The sequence below is a fragment of the Pollicipes pollicipes genome, unplaced genomic scaffold, assembly GCF_011947565.3.
Source record: "Pollicipes pollicipes isolate AB1234 unplaced genomic scaffold, Ppol_2.1 Scaffold_6052;HRSCAF=7182_pilon_pilon_pilon, whole genome shotgun sequence".
Taxonomy (NCBI): domain Eukaryota; kingdom Metazoa; phylum Arthropoda; class Thecostraca; order Pollicipedomorpha; family Pollicipedidae; genus Pollicipes; species Pollicipes pollicipes.
In genome coordinates, this window is record NW_023596805.1 from 23,454,667 (window position 1) to 23,472,814 (window position 18,148).

The window sequence follows — 18,148 nt, forward strand, 5'->3', positions numbered from 1 at the left end:
GCCTCATCGTAATGCCTCCCGACAAGCCATGCCACGTATTAGTAGCCTCCCTCGGCGGCGCCCAGTCCCTGCCATGTGATCGATCCAACCCACTGGACTGTGACGTCACATCACTCCCGTTGTGACGTCACACGCTGTCCATCGGCGCCTCGCCGCCGCTGGCGACCGTCTCGACGGCGCGCGAGCGCCGCCTCGGGCGAGGCGAGCGCGTCCACCGCCGGCGGCGCCTCTGCCCAGGTCACCGTCCGCCGGCGGCCGCCCGGCCGCGGCCGCCGACCTGGAGCCGCCCCTGGCGGCGTGACCCGACATCAGACGGGTCCATTGGCATCGGCCGGGGGGCGGCCGGACAGCGGCTCCAGCTCCTTCAGCGGTACGGAGACACCGCGGTCCAGGGTCGACTTCGTGGAGGAACCCCTGCAACACGGCGCCGCTCTCTGACTGACACTGGAGGACAGGGGTGAAGAATGCTGAGCAAAGTAAGCAGGGTGGTCCGTCATATTTCAGTGGAGAGACGGTACAGTTGTACCGAATTTAAGGAGAGTTGGTGTTGCAGCTGTTCCACCTGTCGCAACGGATTTTCCACCAGTGCTAGAGGAGCTAGTCAATCGGTGCTCTGACGCCATAGCGAAGGAGTGGAGGCACACTGACAGCATCACTGAGGGATGGGGAGGGGGACGGGATGCACGGCTCGGGGCAGGGCGTCTGGCGACGACGTAGAGTCGAGCACGCACAACTCACTGACATCGCACTGAGGACAGAGTGCACCAGAGGGCGCGACTCACTGCCACAGACCTAGGAGCCGACACCGGCCTGGCGAAGGCAAACAGCTCAGAAATAAGGCGCTAAGGAACGCGGGAATCGGTCAGATTGCTCACTTCAGTCGCACCAGCCACGCACCGGATGGGGGTGAGGTGTGGAATGAGGGACGGATGAGGCGGTGCGCTGAAGCAGATGAATCATGCAAGTCATTAGCCATGTCACGCTGTTCAAGGGTGTTCCACTGGTGGGACAACCGGATTATGCGACTGCTTTGTACCACCGAAGTACGTGCAACACTAGTGGACTGTAAGATGTGATTTTGAAGACCGGAGGAATCACAACGCATGCCTCACTGAGGTGACGTCTACCACGTTTATAGCCTTTGCTCCTCCTGGAAACATTTAATGGACATGGTGCGTCCCAGGATTCGCCCTATTCAAATGACTTGATCCAGGCGATTGATCATTCTGACTAATCCCATCATCAGACATCATCAGACCGAAATTGCGTGCATCGGTCGGGATCCTCAAAGCACGGGCGTCACGAAGGGTGGGTGGGGTAGTGGAGCCTATCAAGCGTCACGGAAGCCTAAGTTACGAATAAACTGGAACAACTGTGGGTCCACAGATACTTGCTTGCTTTGACCCCCTTTCCCCGAATAGCACTTGGGCACACCACAGGTCAATGGCTGTCCGCCCCAGGCGGGAAATCCCAGTGACGCCCTTGGCTTGCGCCGACTGGCCGACCACTGTTGACAACGCGGCGTGAACAAAGCTGGAGGAAAGCACGTAGTTTGCCACCAAAGCTTCAGTTCTCCATGGCAGCTCGCTAACCTGGGAACAAATCTGCACACCGTTTCCAAACACGGGGGACGGCATGCATTATGCAGCACATGGTCTGCACGAAGACTTACGCCCAGAGTTTGCCCTTCAGTGACCTCGAGAAGCGTGACCTGAGCTCTTCTGAGGCGTCGTCGTGATCGAACGAGTCACGTGCTTCGTGGCAAGCGCTTCGCTGGAATTTGCTCTTAAACTCGCGCTTAAACTTCTCCTGGAAGAACGAGTGGCACGTCGGAAAAGGAGTTACGGGCGGAGAACGATAGTAACGCGCGTACACTGTGAGTCAGAGTCGAGACATGCTTGGTGTTGCGCTCTATTTGTAAGGGCTCCAAGACCAGATGCTGAGGTAAGAGAGCCACTTCGCCGAATTTCTCGTTGGGCCAAGTGGTGCAAAGCAGCGCCGAAAGTCCTGAGGCCCGGTCCGAACGTTTAACCCGATCTATTCGGTGAAGTACAGAACGTGTCTCCTTTGATATTTCATAGCTTACGACAACAGGCAAACATGCACGTTCCTACTTCATCTTCATTTGCGTGATGGCCAAGCAAGCATAACCAAAAGATTGAACGAGTAATAGTAAAAAGTAAAAAAAGTAAAAAAAAAAAATAGGAGCCCACGTATAAAACAGCTTACATTGTAGATGCCATAGATGAAAGGATTGCAGCAGCTGTTTGCCATGGCGAGCCAATGTGAGCAGAAAAATATCACATTTATGTACCGGAACCTGAAAAAGTTTGTTGTCATCAGTTCAACGCTTCAGAATGATACCCGAAAATCGCGATAGTTGCATTGTTGGCAAACAATTACGGAGTTCCACGGCTGCTAATGGGCTGATTTCTGTGGAACACAACACATGCCCAATCTGACGGAGGCCCTGATTTATTCCACGCAGAACGTCACCGCCGCGCGCGTAAAATGATCATCCTTGGACAGCAGGCACCCATGGACGCCTTTTGTCTCCAAGACTCACAAACTAAAGCTGCCATTGCAGTCGGTAGCAGGGCACCATTACAGCTAGGCGCCGAGAAGATCACGGTAGCCAATCAGCAAGACGCACGACATCATGACTTTCGCTGATTGGTCAATTTGCAGCGAACGATGACCGTCACATTCGCAGTCCCAGTGCACCGCATTATCCTCTAACCGATGACATCAATGTCAACATGCCAGCGATAAAGCCCTCTCACCGCAAACGACGTACGATTTGCTGCGCTTGACCGCAGGACAAGTATAAATGACATTCCGCAGAAGCAGAGCTGTGCAGAATTACTGGGGCACCCTGCAACATCTGCTGAACTAGCTAACATAGTCGCATGAGCCTTTACTGAAATTGGAAGCGTTGATTGAAAAATTGGGAGCTGCCACCAAAACTGTGTGTACTGCTGCTGCCGCTCCACGTACACACAGTTTTAACACGTCGCATTCGGAGGCCCCGCCCACACAGCATTGTGTCAACCGAGGCCCGCCATGCCTCGCTGACGACCTCCAACCCTGGTGTCGCATGTGGAGATGACTACGACTGATTTGTTTCATAATCTCCTTAAAACAGTGGGCAGCCCCATCTTGGGACTTTTATGAACGTAAGAGACGGGTGCTTGTTAAATCGTCTTTGTTTCACTTTCTGAAGGAGGAGTAAAACAGGCGCCAACTTACTGGAGAAGATCGAGGAAACCACCAAGCTGGCCTACCTTTGCTATTTTAAGCATTCTAAATGTAGAGGCCAATTGAAACAGGATGCGTGGAAGGTAATGAAGTATGGAGGCACATACAGGCGACACATCAGGTCGAAACGCCGGTAAAGTTGCAATATGATATGCTATGGTTTGTTCAGTTACGGGGACAGAACTGCCAAGCTATGACATACAGACACAGCTCCATCATTTTACGAATGCGGGTGCTGACTCCTATACCGACGAATGCGTAGCCACTCCCAACGGATCTGGCAGGATGTGGGCTGTTACAAATTTGAGTGAATGTAGCACTACTAGTGCATTTTGTAATGACATTGTGCACCAATTTGGAACATCTTCTCACGTACCTCAGGTTCTTTAGTCACATTTTATATTTAAAGTTGTACACTGATGACCACGATCGCTGCTAAAACCATCGGATATTCGTGAATGATGTGCAATGAAAGCTTGATATATTCTCATGCCCACCATTTCATGGCATATAAAAGGTAATATATTCAACGTAAGAGCTCATCAATCCATAAGATCAAAATCCAGGAACTTAAGACTTAAGTCTAGCTACCATCACGTCACCATGACTAGTTAAAGTGACGCAGATCGTGACCAGTCAGAATGGCGCGGATCATGACCAGTTAGAATGACACGGATCATGACCAGTTAGAGTGGCGCGGATCATGACCAGTTAGAAGGCGCGGATCATGCGGATGGCCTCGACAGCTCCAACGCCGCGTCAGCTTTCCATCCAGATGGCCATATTCTTAGTTCCCAAATGTATCATTTTGTTATCCTAAATAGACTGAGTCAGCTAAGCGGCACAATATGTCATGCGTAGATCCTTTAAATTATGCCAACAAGTGACGCATTTTTTGAAAGGCAGATCCACTGCAGAATTTTTAAAACCAACAAACTGTCCAGCGGGCCTACCGCATGACATACTGTAAATCCCTGATATCAGAGTAATCCCTGATTATTGATATCATGATTTACTCCAACCCGTGATAGCGTGATTATCGCGACCTTCGAAGGTAACTATTACCGGAAAAGGAACAATATGCACTGATGACCAGCAGGTTGAAATAGCACTTGACTTCTCCGCAATGTCCACAAGCGCGGTGCCAACACATCGCTCAGCCAGAGACTGTATTAAAGGCCTGCTTTACTTCGACAGTAAAAATTCGCTCTCGCACCCGAGGAAATGGTCCTTCGAAGCTGCGATTGCCGATGTCAACAGACCATGCATCTCGCTTTAACCCACAGCTCAGCACTGAGGCCTCTTTGAAAGCTTCAGATACACCGGCTGGGTATTTCCCGTAGCTAACGGCTGGTTATTTCCGCGAGGAAGTTTAATGGAAGTTCACGCCCAGAAGGGCAGTGTCCACTGAATGGAGGAGCCCGGCTGAGTGCTCAGCACGGCTCAGAAGATTCCAGAAGTTCCGGCCACGAAATATATTCCGAAAGAGTTTCTCGGCCAGACATGGCCTTCGATTTTGGCGGGAAACAAATATGAACGTCGCTATAGCGGGACCGAGATCAGGATGTCGTAATTTGTAAAGTTACCGCCAGATGTCACTGGGATAGCGGGGCAATGTCGCCCCTTTGACGCGATCTTGGGTTCACAGAAAACTAAGCCACAGCGGATCTCAAAAAGTTCATCACAGAGTCTGGTTGCTAGGGTTGATACATACTGGGTCAGAATACAGCTGCATATGCAGGAGCGCTGCTGAAAAGCGTACAATATCATTCCAGCCCACAAGGAGAAATTGACTGAAAAAGTGCTAACAGTGCTGCATGATGATGCAGAGTGTCTAAAAGAAACGGCTAGAAGCTCACGCAATCTGATGGGAAGGAACATCAGAATGTCGTTCCTACCGACGTCCACCCTCCCTCTGATCTGCTGTGTTGAGTATGATCTACTCCTCTTCCAAAGGGAAGCAGTCCGAGGCACATTGCAGTGGTGACCATTTTACAACGGATCAGTTCCAGCGATGTTTCGGCATGTTCACGATTTTGTGGCATCTCGCACCGCTTGCAGTCGTCCCGCGTTTTTTCATCATGCACCATGAATGCTTATGGAGAGACAAGGTAAACCTTGTAAGACAAAGTACCTAAACAACCAAACCAGATAGAAGCTTAAACGCCTGATCTTGGCCCCATGAAGTTAAAATAAGTTAAAATATAGGCCTTCTTATCAGACGGCGGTTCCACAAAATGAATTGAGTGTAAGGAGGGAAAAATGGCAAAATATGCTCCTTTCTACAGCCTTCTCCCGCAGTCAACTGAATAGGAAATTGCACCCCTGGTGTTCTTTTGTTACTCAGTCGTATGAGCGCGAAAACCCAGAAAGGCCGCAACATCCATTTTGAGCTTTCAATTCGCAGATTATCACAATTTTGACGCGTTTACAAAACAAGAAGTTCATGGCACACTTCCCCATGCAGTGTGAACCAAGACCGCACTGAACGGAACCCTTGATTCACGACACCGGATCCGGGTCTGACATGAGGCCCGGGTCCGGGCTCTGAGGGCTCTGAGGGCTGCTGTGGCCCAGCCGCATGCTTACTGGCTGATGACAGGGAAGATGGACTGCAGCACGTAGTACAGCTGGAAGGGCAGCCAGCAGATGATGAACATCACCACCACGATCACCAGCATCTTCAGTACCTGCAGCAGAGGTCATCGATTCAGACAGTTGTTGAAACACGTGTGTTCTTCAAGAACACACCTGGAGGTATTGTAGAACCGGCGGACTTGACACACAGCATGCCGGTTGGTGGTGAAACGACCAAGTCGTTTCTACGCATCAAACACATGATGCAATACCATATGTTGAATGGAAACATAATGCAATAATACACCATGTTACTTCTTGCGATTTTTAAATCACAACTAGCTGCATTCAAGCCACTGTTGTATCCTGAACGCAGTAGAGTAAGTTTGGACCTTCGTAAACATTCTGGAGGTTTTCCATAACTTACATATGCAGCCCTGTTAAAATTTCAAACACGAGTGTAAGAAGTGGTCAAAAACAATTGCAAACATGCAGCGGAAAAATAGGGTGTGACTTCAGGGTTGTCGGTTAATTCAGGTAATGAAAATATCACCTGTGAATGCCTAAACATCCCACTTCGGGCAAACAGCGAGCCTTTTATCGACTCGACCACCCCTCCCCCTCCCCCACCTCCCGCTCACTACGAGAGGGTGATTCGGAGGGCAGACGGTCTAACCAAGTGAGCCATCGGAACAGGTAAACGAACGGAATGCGACTGACATGCATTCTGGTCGTATTCATCTACAGATATTGCACAACATTTCACTGAACCTTCTTCAAGTCTGAAAGAATTTTCAACAGCTTTCACTGTGGAACCCCGGCAACTGCATCAGCGCGTAGCGCACAATTTGGCAGACCAGGGCGTGATTTATCACGCTGACTGCATCTGCAGTCAGCGTGAACCCAGGTCATTCACGCGCAACCAATTTGCCGGTTTGACCTTGACCTTCTGCCCTTTACGCGTCCACTGAACCCTTCTGCGCTGCAGCGGCAGCGGCAGACGGCTACAAACTTCCTGGTCGTCTGCCTAACCGAAAGGCCCAGAATAGACCCGAGGGCCTGGTCTGGCCGCCAGCTCAGTTCCGTGATACACGCAGGGTGCATTCATGGATCTGGCAGCTGGCGGCGCGCTGCCAGACTGTCTGGCAAATTGAAGATGGCCTTCCCACGCTGAGAGCTGCCTTCACGCGTGGTGGGCAGGGCGACACGCGCCTCAAACAAGGCCAGAGAATGGAGCATGCAATTTGCATTCCTTTTCTAGTAGGAAGATACCCCAGTTGAAAAGGAATTCAGTCCAACACACTTCTCTCGACGGCGGACCCTTAAACGAGGCATGAAGTTCAGCAGGAGCACAAAATTGCCCATATCGCTGACAACCCGATGAGAAATAGCATGGTTCGTTGCCACGGATTGCGTGGTAATGATGAAATGGCCAAAGTTTTAATAGCATTTCATATCATCTCCCGATGCAGTTCTGAGCAATTTCTGACACTAATTGAAAATGCCAAAGGGTGGCCGTGCTCCGTGGAATAGGAAGTGGCCTGTGCAAAATCATTGAGCGAAAATGGTCGTCGGTGTTGTCTTTGGGGCTCCATAAAACACTCAGCGGCTGAGGTTATTTGGCGCCGTTTACCCCCCAGGCTGGAAGGAAGAGCGATCACCACGGGGAACTGAACTCAGTGCCCCTAGTATCTCAGACGCGGGAAGTAGCGGCCATTCAGCAGGAGCTGAGGAAAGAACTCGGAGAAGAAAATGCGCGCTTAGCAAGAAGCTCACGCCGGTTAGAAAACCTGGCCACTGAATGAGCCACTTATTCACCTATTCGTCTGCATAGAAGTTATGAAGAAACTCACCTCTTGTTGCACAGCGTACTGGAGTGCAGGATTTCAGATAGCGGTACACAAGACCAAGTGCTCGCAGATATAAGCAAAGATGTGATGGGAGACACCCCCGTCGAAACGTAGAAGAGCGAGTAAGACCAGCGTGGCCCATCTGCACCTGTCCAGTGTTCCATAGCACTGTCGGTGAATCTTCACCAGAGTCACCGTTTAAAGCCTGTCATCATCTATTTTAAAGGCGAAGTGTCACCATATAGAAACCGCATCCTTGTGTTCACGACGTCAGAAAACCAGATTCAAACATGCCGACTGTGAAGAAAATGTTCCATCTTAAGATGAAGCTAAGTGGTTGGCACCTTACGCCACTGCATGGTTAATCTAGTCAAAGGCAGATGTCATCTCGGCTATTAACATACCGGAGAGAAACAAGTTCGGGGTGAGCAGCGCCTAATACAGTCTAGCGTAGAGGGCCTTCGAAGTTCTCCACCTGTTCATCAATCCGCAGCTATCACTGCTGTTGCGGAAAACGTTACTGCGACACTCGATCCAATCAAGACCATGGGAGACGCTGATTGCCTACGCATGGTAAGAAGCCTTATTCATGGGGAGGGGGGGGGGAAGAGAAGTCAAGCTTCCACACAACGAGCGACAGATGCACGTTGGAAAAACGCTCAACGTGGAGAAAGAGCTCAATCCGATTCAAGCTGACAGAACTACTAGGTAAAGCTGAGTCGAGGTTACAGCACAGACGCTTTGGGGGACGTCGCTCAGTTGATGTTTTCCCAAAATAATCTTGAGAATAAATAGGCTACAGAAAATTGCATCTTTTTCAGAGCAATTAGTAGGCAGAATTAGTAGTTACATTTAAAGTATGGGTACTACAGACGAGTTTAGGAATCAAAGCAACTATGTCAGATGACCTTATTGGATGACGTTTTGCCTGCACTTGTATGAATCGTGCATGCTTTTCCAACACAGTTCGAAAAATAAACAGCGTACAGAAAATAGCATTCACCTTACGCAGTACATAGACTGTTCTACAGTGCAGATTCAGCTAAAAAAACTCCTTACCATAATCTATGTACACAACACAAAGTTTGATGATCAATGTAAGAAGAGAGTTTGGATTTCAGGCAGCTATGTAAGTTGGGCCTGTCAGCTGACGTTTTGTTAGCGTTGGCTGCACGGCTGCTTCTTGAAATTTCTTGGAATTTGGAAGTGTCGTGTCTGTGACGTCTCCCAGAGTAGCGCTAGTGTCGTGTCTGTGACGTCTCCCAGACTAGTGCTAGTGTCGTGTCTGTGACGTCTTCCAGACTAGTGCTAGTGTCGCGTCTGTGACGTCTACCAGACTAGTGCTAGTGTCGCGTCTGTGACGTCTTCCAGACTAGCGCTAGTGTCGCGTCTGTGACGTCTCCCAGACTAGTGCTAGTGTCGCGTCGGTGACGTCTCCCAGACCAGCGCTAGTGTCGCGTCTGTGACGTCTCCCAGACTAGTGCTAGTGTCGCGTCTGTGACGTCTACCAGACTAGTGCTAGTGTCGCGTCTGTGACGCCTCCCAGACTAGTGCTAGTGTCACGTCTGTGACGTCTACCAGACTAGTGCTAATGTCGCGCCTGTGACGTCTCCCAGGTTAGTGCTAACGCCGCGTCTGTGACGTCTCCCAGACTAGCGCTAGTGTCGTGCACGTGACGTATGTCAGACTAGTGCTAATGTCGCGTCTGTGACGTCTCCCAGGCTTATGCTAGTGTCGCGTATGTGGTGTCTCCCAGACTAGAGCTCGCTCGCTGGGTAGGTGCTAAGTGGTAAAAAGACTGCGCAGTGGTAAGCAGGGTAGCCTGCCCGGCGGAGAAAATGACGCAAGACAGTGCATCGTGGAAGAGCAGAGGTGTTTTACATGCCTAAAGGGTAATCACCAAATCATCGAATACTTCAACACGCTGCGGCGTCATTGTGGTCAGGCCCACCGTAGGCTGTTCTAAACTGCAATAGGGGGCAGCAAGCAGGGAGGAAGGTGCGCCGAATGTGAGAACTACCCGTCGCACCGAAGTGCTAAGCCTTAGCGTGGAACAGAACGTGGCCTTACGAATACCTGTGCGGGACCGCATACCGTGGCGACGACAGAATGCTGGTCATTCAATGCCATTCAATTTCGGGACGGAGCACCTGACGCCATCATATCCGCCAAGAAGTAATTCATGACGTCAGGGTTGGCTTACTTCAGTAATTCTGCCATACCGCTGCCCTGGGAGGGCCGGCGGTAATGGAAACCGCGATGAACGTTCAGTTTCCTTTATCCATCCCTAGGGATTTTTTTTTTCTCGCGAGACTATGGAATCCCCGCCAGTATGGACTCTCACAGAAATATGTTCATATCTAGTTACGACCTGGCGGGGCGACGAGCAGGACCATCTGAGAGGGAGAAAATCCCCAAGGGGCGGGAAAACAGTGCGATAGATCTGTTTGCCACCGGTGATTGCCGGTAGTCCCACGGCACATTGAAACGGCCCAGTGAGCCCCATGCTCACCTTTAGTTATCAGTCATTGCTCGGCTGGGCTAGCGTCAGACCAGTCAAAACTAGTCTACGGTCCAAATAAGACCAGATCAGACCAGCCACGCTCCAATAACACTGCTTATTATAACGGCACCTGTCCCGATTCTAGCCCACGACCCAAATCACCTTCTCCATAAGTTGGGGGAAATCGACGCAATAGCATTCGAAGAACTGCGATGCAAAAGGCACGAGTGTTCCGCACTCAGTGCATGCTTTATCTGGTACGAATGTCAGCTCTCAGTGTTATAATGACGAATGCTACGAAAATCCCCTGGAAGAGATTCCATATCTGAACACTAGCAACCCGGTGCACTGTCTCGTCTCCGTGCTTTAGCAGAAATATCGCGCAAACACTCACGGTTTCCGGAGACGTACCTAGAGGTCATGAACAACATCATCCTAGAATGATCAAGAAATTGAATGAAGAGAAGAGTGACAGGGAATCTAAGAGGCGCCTTCCCCAACTCGCCGTCGCGAAATGCGGCTTAGCCCGGCATTGCTGGGGGTTGGGGGGTGGGGCTGGCCGGGGTAAATCTGCCCCCTGCCTAACATGCGTGATAATTTAAGAACGCTTCGAGATGCCGCTGCAAGATTTTCATTGATTATTAATCGATGAAATCTAGGCCCTGTGTCAAGACAACAATTATGAGTTCAATGACAGATCAAGCATGGGTGACGTCAGATTGATGTCATGTTTGCCGATGTTTTACAGAGGCTCATAGCTGGCGACAAATTGACATAGGGGCCGAACGAGAGAACATATTGCACATCTGCAAACGGGAAATCAAACCAGTTGGTCAATAACTTATATGCATCACCATTAGGTTGTTTTAATGCTGCACGGAAAAATATTGACTTGCCAAATGACCAGAATATTTGAAAAGTAGGCTTAATATTTTTCGGTCTCAGACTCAGTTTACGAAGACATGAAAAAGTATCCCAAATACGACAATGCAGGACTCCCGCACCGCGTTTCATCTGTAACAGTGACTGAGCTACGGTTTGGAACGCATAACAGCTCATGTAGCTCGTGCACAAACGGGCCCGGGCCCGCGGCGGTGGGCGGCTGGGCGCAGGGCTGCAGCAGCGGCGCGGGGACGGGGTGGCGGAGGCTGCTCATCAGTTTCACACGCAAACCGACGACCACGTGACTGGTGGCGGGGATGTAGGGTATCAGGCTGTGCTGTCGACAGGATCAAATCGTCGAAAGAAACTCGAACATTGATCCAACTGCCTATTTACCGCTGAGGTCATTCATTTGACCCTGACCTTAGATGGTTTACGAAGAAGTGACAGCTCTTGCCAACGATTCTGATGCCCATAATTGTGGCTAAGCTCTTTCACTTTGCGTCTAGATAGTTCAAATATGAAGAACGTGAATAAACCAAAATAGACATCCGGACCAAGGTTTCAGCTCTTATTTGCACAGCACCTAACCTTCGTTCCAGGCCGAGTACGGCGCACGTAATATTGGACACCTTCATATGTACCATGTTTGATCAGGGCGCAATGATTTCATCCCATGATATACGTCTCTTAATGAAAGACGTTGTGGGCGCGGTCAAATATTCCAGAGTACCATCTTTTTGTAAGTTGACCTTGACATGTGACCTTGATACACATTCAAGCTCAAGTTTTTGTGTCGCCAAGACCGCACGCCATGACACTACAGATTTCATTGATTTTTAAGATCCGGCTCGGCCGCTCTTGAGATAAGCAGGGGTTTTACTCTTCCCCTTTTCGGTCAACGGCGTGTCGCTGAGGACCCCGGTCAATGCCGTGTTAATAGAAATCAATGAAAAACGGCTTAATTACTGCAGCAACCGTGGCTAGGGTACGCAGTGTCAACAAGGTTTTTCCAAAGCCCAAAACTTCACAGCAACAGAGCCGATCCCCTAATCCGGCTCTATTCAAAACCATGCCAGCTCTGGTGGTAATTTCAAGTAAAATTCAAGAAGGATTCACAAAGGTGAATTAAAATTGAAGGAGAATTCGAAATCGCTTTCTCTAGCCGAGAAGAAACCAGCCGTTTACGAATCAACGAGACTTACCCCCGGTGACAGGACACCTCGCTTCGGCACTGACCGTCCTAACTCATGAAAATCTAGCATAGCAAGCATTTCCCGGGGATGCCGCCGTGACCTCGACTCAAGCATATGAAGCATTCTGCATGATGATTTGCGGTGAGACCGCCGAGGAAACAAGGTGCTTGCGGATAGAATTCCAAATGATGCATGAGATGCATGAGTTTCTCAGAAACGCGGATTTATTCGGGATTTGGTGCTAGAAGGGTACACCCGTGTGGCAAGACGAAGCGAAGGAAGACTGCACCACTATCAGAACGCCAACGAATGACTTACCACTACCAAAGTAAAAGGGAGAAAGACCACTGAGATGCTGGGAGTTATGCGGAATACCAAAAGCAACACTCACTGACGAGATATTCCCACCGACGAAAGCTGTGTGCACGAAACGTGGCGTGTCCTCCAAGATATCTGCTTTCTGCCATCATCGGCTCACTTGAGTTTCTCGCCACTTTTGTTGTTAGATTCAAGATCGCATCCAGCTAAGCTGACTACTCGGTCTTGGATGGGATGAGCTAATGCTCCCATCACTAAAGACCCCCTGGCGAGCGGGCGGCTGGGGGAGGAACAAAGGCTAAATATGGGAATGCCTCGCTGCTACAGCTGAGAGAGTACGTCGAAACCAAACATGCCAAATCATAAGCTCACAGATGCATCAGAATAGACACACGAAGTGGTGTGTTACTTTCGACTCGTCCAGGCAGACGCCCTAGACCACGTCACGTTCGTAGTGGCAAAGACACGGTGTTCTCCTCTGGGGGTCATTTGTACACCTCCGACCGGGCTTAGAAATAGATATTCGCCTTAAAGTGGGAGCATGTCTGGACGTGCCGACTGAGCGCCAATGGCTCCGAACTGACAGCCTGACAATGCCGAACGTGAAATGTGTCTGAGAGTTTCTAAGTCATCGCAGCATGTCGCGTGGAAGAAATCCAGGACAAAACACGATCAAAGTAATGGCGTTTTGAGTCTCGAGGCCTGAATCTGGAGGACGACTGCTCTAGAAACATTTCTGCTGCTGCACGATCTCGGTTCCTGGTTCGACTAGTCCCCGGTCCCTGTTTCAAATAACTAGCCGGCGATGACTAGTTCCTTTTTCAAACGACCACCGTTCATCAAGCTGAGTCCTGAGTTCCGAGTATTAATGAACGCCCCAAAAGGGGATGGGATCGGCAGCTGCAGAAGCGTAGCATGAAGACAAAACGGTTGTCGCATTGTTGCCAGCTCAGGGAAGAAAATGAGCGATCAATTCCGAGACAGTTTTGTCATAACGGCTGTCGGCGGTGACTGTATGTGTTTGCCGATTCATCAGATTATCGGTCATAACGTTGTTTGATCTCTGTAAATCGTTGTTCAAACAAGTGTGGGATAGCGTATTTTTGGAAGCCCTGTGAGGTGCGAGATCAAAGACAAGCGAGCCCAAACAGGACAGGGTCCGGGACCTTCCACCACGACTACCGGGCTCTGGGATGTTGAACGTGTGTGGGCGCCTGGAAAAGTTGATCCACCCCATGATGGAAACATCCCATTGAACATCCCCTTGTCTCATCCCGTAACCACGCTGACTATTCCACAAGCTCGCCAATGGTTGCGTCATACCGGAGTCAATAGCGTTTCGAGACACTTGGGAGCATCAGTGGACGTTGGACAGGCGTTAAGCCGTCAAAATTTGGCGACGAGTACTCCATTTGCATGAGTTCTTTTTTAAGATTTTGGCTGAGTACCTCAGTCGTGCATCTGGAGATGGCCAAGTGATTGGAGGCATACAGTTTTTACAAGTATTTTCCCGGATGGATGCAAGGCGAGGCTGCCGTACCGAAAGGTTTAGCGACAACGTGAAGAACTTCATACGAACAGGATAGGAGTCGGGGGAGTTGCTTCAAGCTGAAGGAAAGTTAAAGCGAACTGAGACTTGAAACGGAGGAAAGCGTTGACATTGGAAACCATGGAAACGTGCCCAACACTTTGAAGTTTTGAAATCATTTGTAAACTCTTCCAAACTAGGAACGAAGGCAATGATTGGCAGCACGTTTTGAGAGATGGCGAACAGCAGACACTCCTTACTGAAGTCAAAACCCAGCCCAAATCACACCTACTAACTAACCCGGAGTCGGAACACGGAAATGAGAGTCCCCTTACGCTGAGCCATTTCTCATCGGTCCGAAAGGGCGACACTGGCCCCGGAAGTGACCAAAGAGGAGGCTTTACCCTTTACTCGTCGTTAGCGTCAACGACTGCCATCACACGTGTTGAAAGGGTGTTCAGGGAACCACTCCCAGCCTAGAACTGATGCCAAAAATGACGAGATCTCTGGCAGACACTGCTGGTGGAGGTATCGTGTTATTGCTGAATGCCACCACGAAATGAGGAATGTGGCCTCTTGCCAGAGTAAAACACGTCTTCGGCAAAGGACGTGCAGGGACGTGGCCAAGGGGAAACCAAAGACGGATCGTCCCCGCTCTCGAGGTTGCAGGTTTACACTGTACACTGGGTGATTTTGGTGGGAATTTAGTCTGAATTGGTGGTGTTTTGAGGAATATTTGGCATTTGGCCGCGTCGAGGCAATTTTTGGCCTCTGCCTGAATGCACCGACACGTCAGGGTGGTTCCGCAAAAGTACGTGCCGGCAACGAGTGATGAACACGACCTTGAACTCGCCTGTGTCCCTCAACTTCAGCACCTGACTACGCGATTGAAAGACAAAGATAGCTCGTGAGACGCACGCATGGCGTCTGTGAGCGCAAGCTGAATAAGGAAATAGTATGCACATATTACAGTTATTAACTTGCGATGCCTATCGTCCCGCTGCGTCAGGACAATACAAACGTGTTTATAAATAGCCTGTACAATCCTGATAACCAAAACGGCATTTCAATCTTTATCTTACGTAACGCACATCGACAGAACAAACGTATCGGATGAATCAGACAGGCGAAACAGACCTGGAAATGCACGGGATAGTCGGCGCGGTCTGTCTTGCCCACTAACGTCACCGCCACCGGTCCCTCAGCGCGGCCGCTGCCACCGGCCACAGGCCATGGCTGTCAAGGAGCGAGCGTCTAAGGCGACTCGAACCCACCTCGCTATGAGTGGGTTCAACGGACGACAGGCGCTCTATCCAACTGAGCTGTTGGAACGGATGCAAATCGATACGGAACCGAGATGCGGGCTGAATCAATCATGCAACTTGAACGCTGGATGCGTTACCGAGAAACAGATCTTAAACGAGATCAGGGAGAATATTTAGATCCCTTCACCACCACGTCCTTCGTTTACCTTAAAAATGGTTGTCCGCGGACTGTGTTCTGTATATTATTTTAAAAGAGTGCATTAATGGAACGTCTCAAACGCAGGAGAACCACAAATAAAGCCCCTCAATTAAAGCCCCTCACTTGCCCGTGATCTACGAGAAATCAAAGCGATGATGGATGTCTCTCTCTCTCTCTCTTCTCTCTCTCTCTCTCTCTCTCTCTCTCTCTCTCTCTCTCTCTCTCTCTCTCTCTCTCTCTCTCTCTCTCCTCTCTCTCTCTCTCTCTCTCTCTCTCTCTCTCTCTCTCTCTCTCTCTCTTCTCTCTCTCTCTCTATCTCTCTCTCTCTCCCTCCCTCCTTCCCTCCCTTCCTCCCCTTCCTTGCCCGCGCGCTCCCTCCTTTCCTCCCTCTCTTCATCACTCCCTCCCTGTCTTACTTTCTTTTTCTTTGCTTCCTTGCCTCCTACCTTGCTTCCTTCTTTGCTTCCTTCCTTCATTTCTTTCTTCCCTCTCTCCTTTGCTCTTTCTTCCCTCTTTCCTCCCTCGCTACCATGACACAACACATCTGAATCTCACTATTCTCGAAATGTTTCGACGCGGGTCTCCTCACATGATAACTGCGTGCGATCTCCCATAGCGAACCCAGCGTACGGCGCACTCGTCCATTCTTCTCCTGGCAGGCCTAATCATTCTATACGTACTTGGCGCATGAATGCTCAAACCCGGTTTCAGATTTTTCACTCCCATTTGCCCGCACTTCGCCTGGTGTGCCACGCTCACCAACTCGCAGCGTTGCATGAAGAGTCATGGAAGTGATCACACGAGACGTTTGGATCAGTCTCCACATGAACTGCAGGTATGCGGCTGTAACTCAACTCGGCATTTGAAATAAGTCCGATGTAACGAACATGATAAAATGCCAACGTGACCTACAGCTCAGCGTGCTTTGGTACAGCGGCCCCAACTTGCAAACACGTGATCTGATGCAAGCCAGTCATCTCTAAAAAGAAAAACCTTTCTTATGCACCAGATGCCCACATACCGAATGAGATCTTAGTGTCTTGTGGGGATTTCCAAGTTCACAAATAATGAGAACGGCATTTGCAAACAACGCACGGCATGAAACAAACCCGATGTGAGCAATACAGTTTGTCTATATTGCACACGATATGTATAATGTTACATATTTGTTGTTCAACAGGGCGGACATGTGGCTATCAGATGCCAGACTTCTTTCGCCATTGCTCCCATTAAGCGCTTTCTTGAGCGCCGGCTTCCATCGCGCGTGCAGTAGCCGGCTTCCATTGCGCGTGCGTGGGAGCCGGCTTCCATCGCCCGCGTGTAGTTGACGTCTTTCATTGCATGTGTGCAGTAGCTGGCTCCCACCACGCGCGCGCAGTAGCCGGCTTCCATCGCGCGTGCGCAGCAGCCGGCTGCCTAGGCGCCGTGAAGCGGAAAGCGCACGCACCACTCGGGTTCCGGCTCGCATTTCTCCGACCGCGACGGGACGCCTGCATTCGGCACCATACCACGCTCGGTTGGGCATCGAGTCGCATGTCAAAACGGAGAGCCCTCCGTAACCGTGAAGATATCTGGAGCTTCAGGCTTCGGAGTTCATCCGGTAGAACACGTGTCGTCGCCAGCTCCTCCCGGCTGCAGCCTCCGGCGGCGCGCGGACCGCTTGTACCGCCTGTCTGGCTCATGGCCGAATTAGGGGCCAGTAATGTATTCCACTGATCTTCCGCGGGCAGCACCGGCCGCCGACACAGAGGCATCGTGCTGACGCAATTCAGCAACAGCGCAGCAGCGCTGGCCGCTCCAGGGCGGGTCTGCGCAGCGGGCCGCCTATCACGGACGTGGCATGTCGGGTAAAAGAGTTTAGGAGCGTCTGACCCGGCACGCCCTGGGTGATGTCGGCTTTCCCTCCGTGATGCGGAGCTGCTCGGTCAGACCGCAGAGGGCGTGCGATGCGTCGCTGACGGCTTCTCACATGCAGATGCCCCCTCCCCCCCCCCCGCCCCGGGCGTCCCAGCAGACGTGTACGCGCACATAATCATGTTTAACGCACGATAGCTGTTATCAGCTGGAAGGCTCTCGGCGGGCACATGGACAGCTGAAGCATATACGCATTATGCGTAATGCCTTTTGTGTAGAAGCGAAAAGCAATATTCGTGAAGCTACGAATGATGAGCTGTTTTCTTGCGAACATGTCGCCACGCCAAAACAGCCGTTCTCGACAGTTCCATCCTGGTGCAGGGAGATATGACATTGATTCCAAAGGAGAATCGCAGGTACCGAACAATCCTTGCACAAAGTGATGGAAACAGCTGTTGAAACCCGCATTGCCCGCCTGCAAGGAGGCAGGAAGATAGAAGGCATGTTCACAGCGCACAATGCGTTTAAGCCACCCGACGTGACTCTTGGTAGATGGCTCATTTGATCTGCTTCTTACTGGATACCCTCTTACACACACCAGACACCAGACGACTAATCCCACCACATCGCCTGCTCCTGATCCGTCCAAGTGTCTCCGGTCCGGCCTCCTTGAGTCCTCTGGCCGCATACAGCCTTCGCTCCGTCGAGGAAAGGGAAC

The 18,148-nt window shown here is 50.6% G+C and overlaps 1 protein-coding gene across 1 annotated transcript in view; it reads right to left on the reverse strand.

Annotated features, from left to right (window-relative positions):
• Positions 1–278: 278 nt before the first annotated feature.
• Positions 279–18,148, reverse strand: part of LOC119104370 (tachykinin-like peptides receptor 99D) — a 33,332-nt gene continuing 15,462 nt past the window's right edge. Inside the window, exons 4-7 of the mRNA XM_037228066.1 lie at positions 5,848–5,948; positions 2,230–2,320; positions 1,673–1,809; positions 279–414 (exon numbers count right to left, since the gene is read on the reverse strand). Coding sequence (XP_037083961.1) covers positions 309–414; positions 1,673–1,809; positions 2,230–2,320; positions 5,848–5,948 — 435 coding nt within the window. The 3' untranslated portion in view covers positions 279–308. The remainder of the gene's footprint in view (positions 415–1,672; positions 1,810–2,229; positions 2,321–5,847; positions 5,949–18,148) is intronic.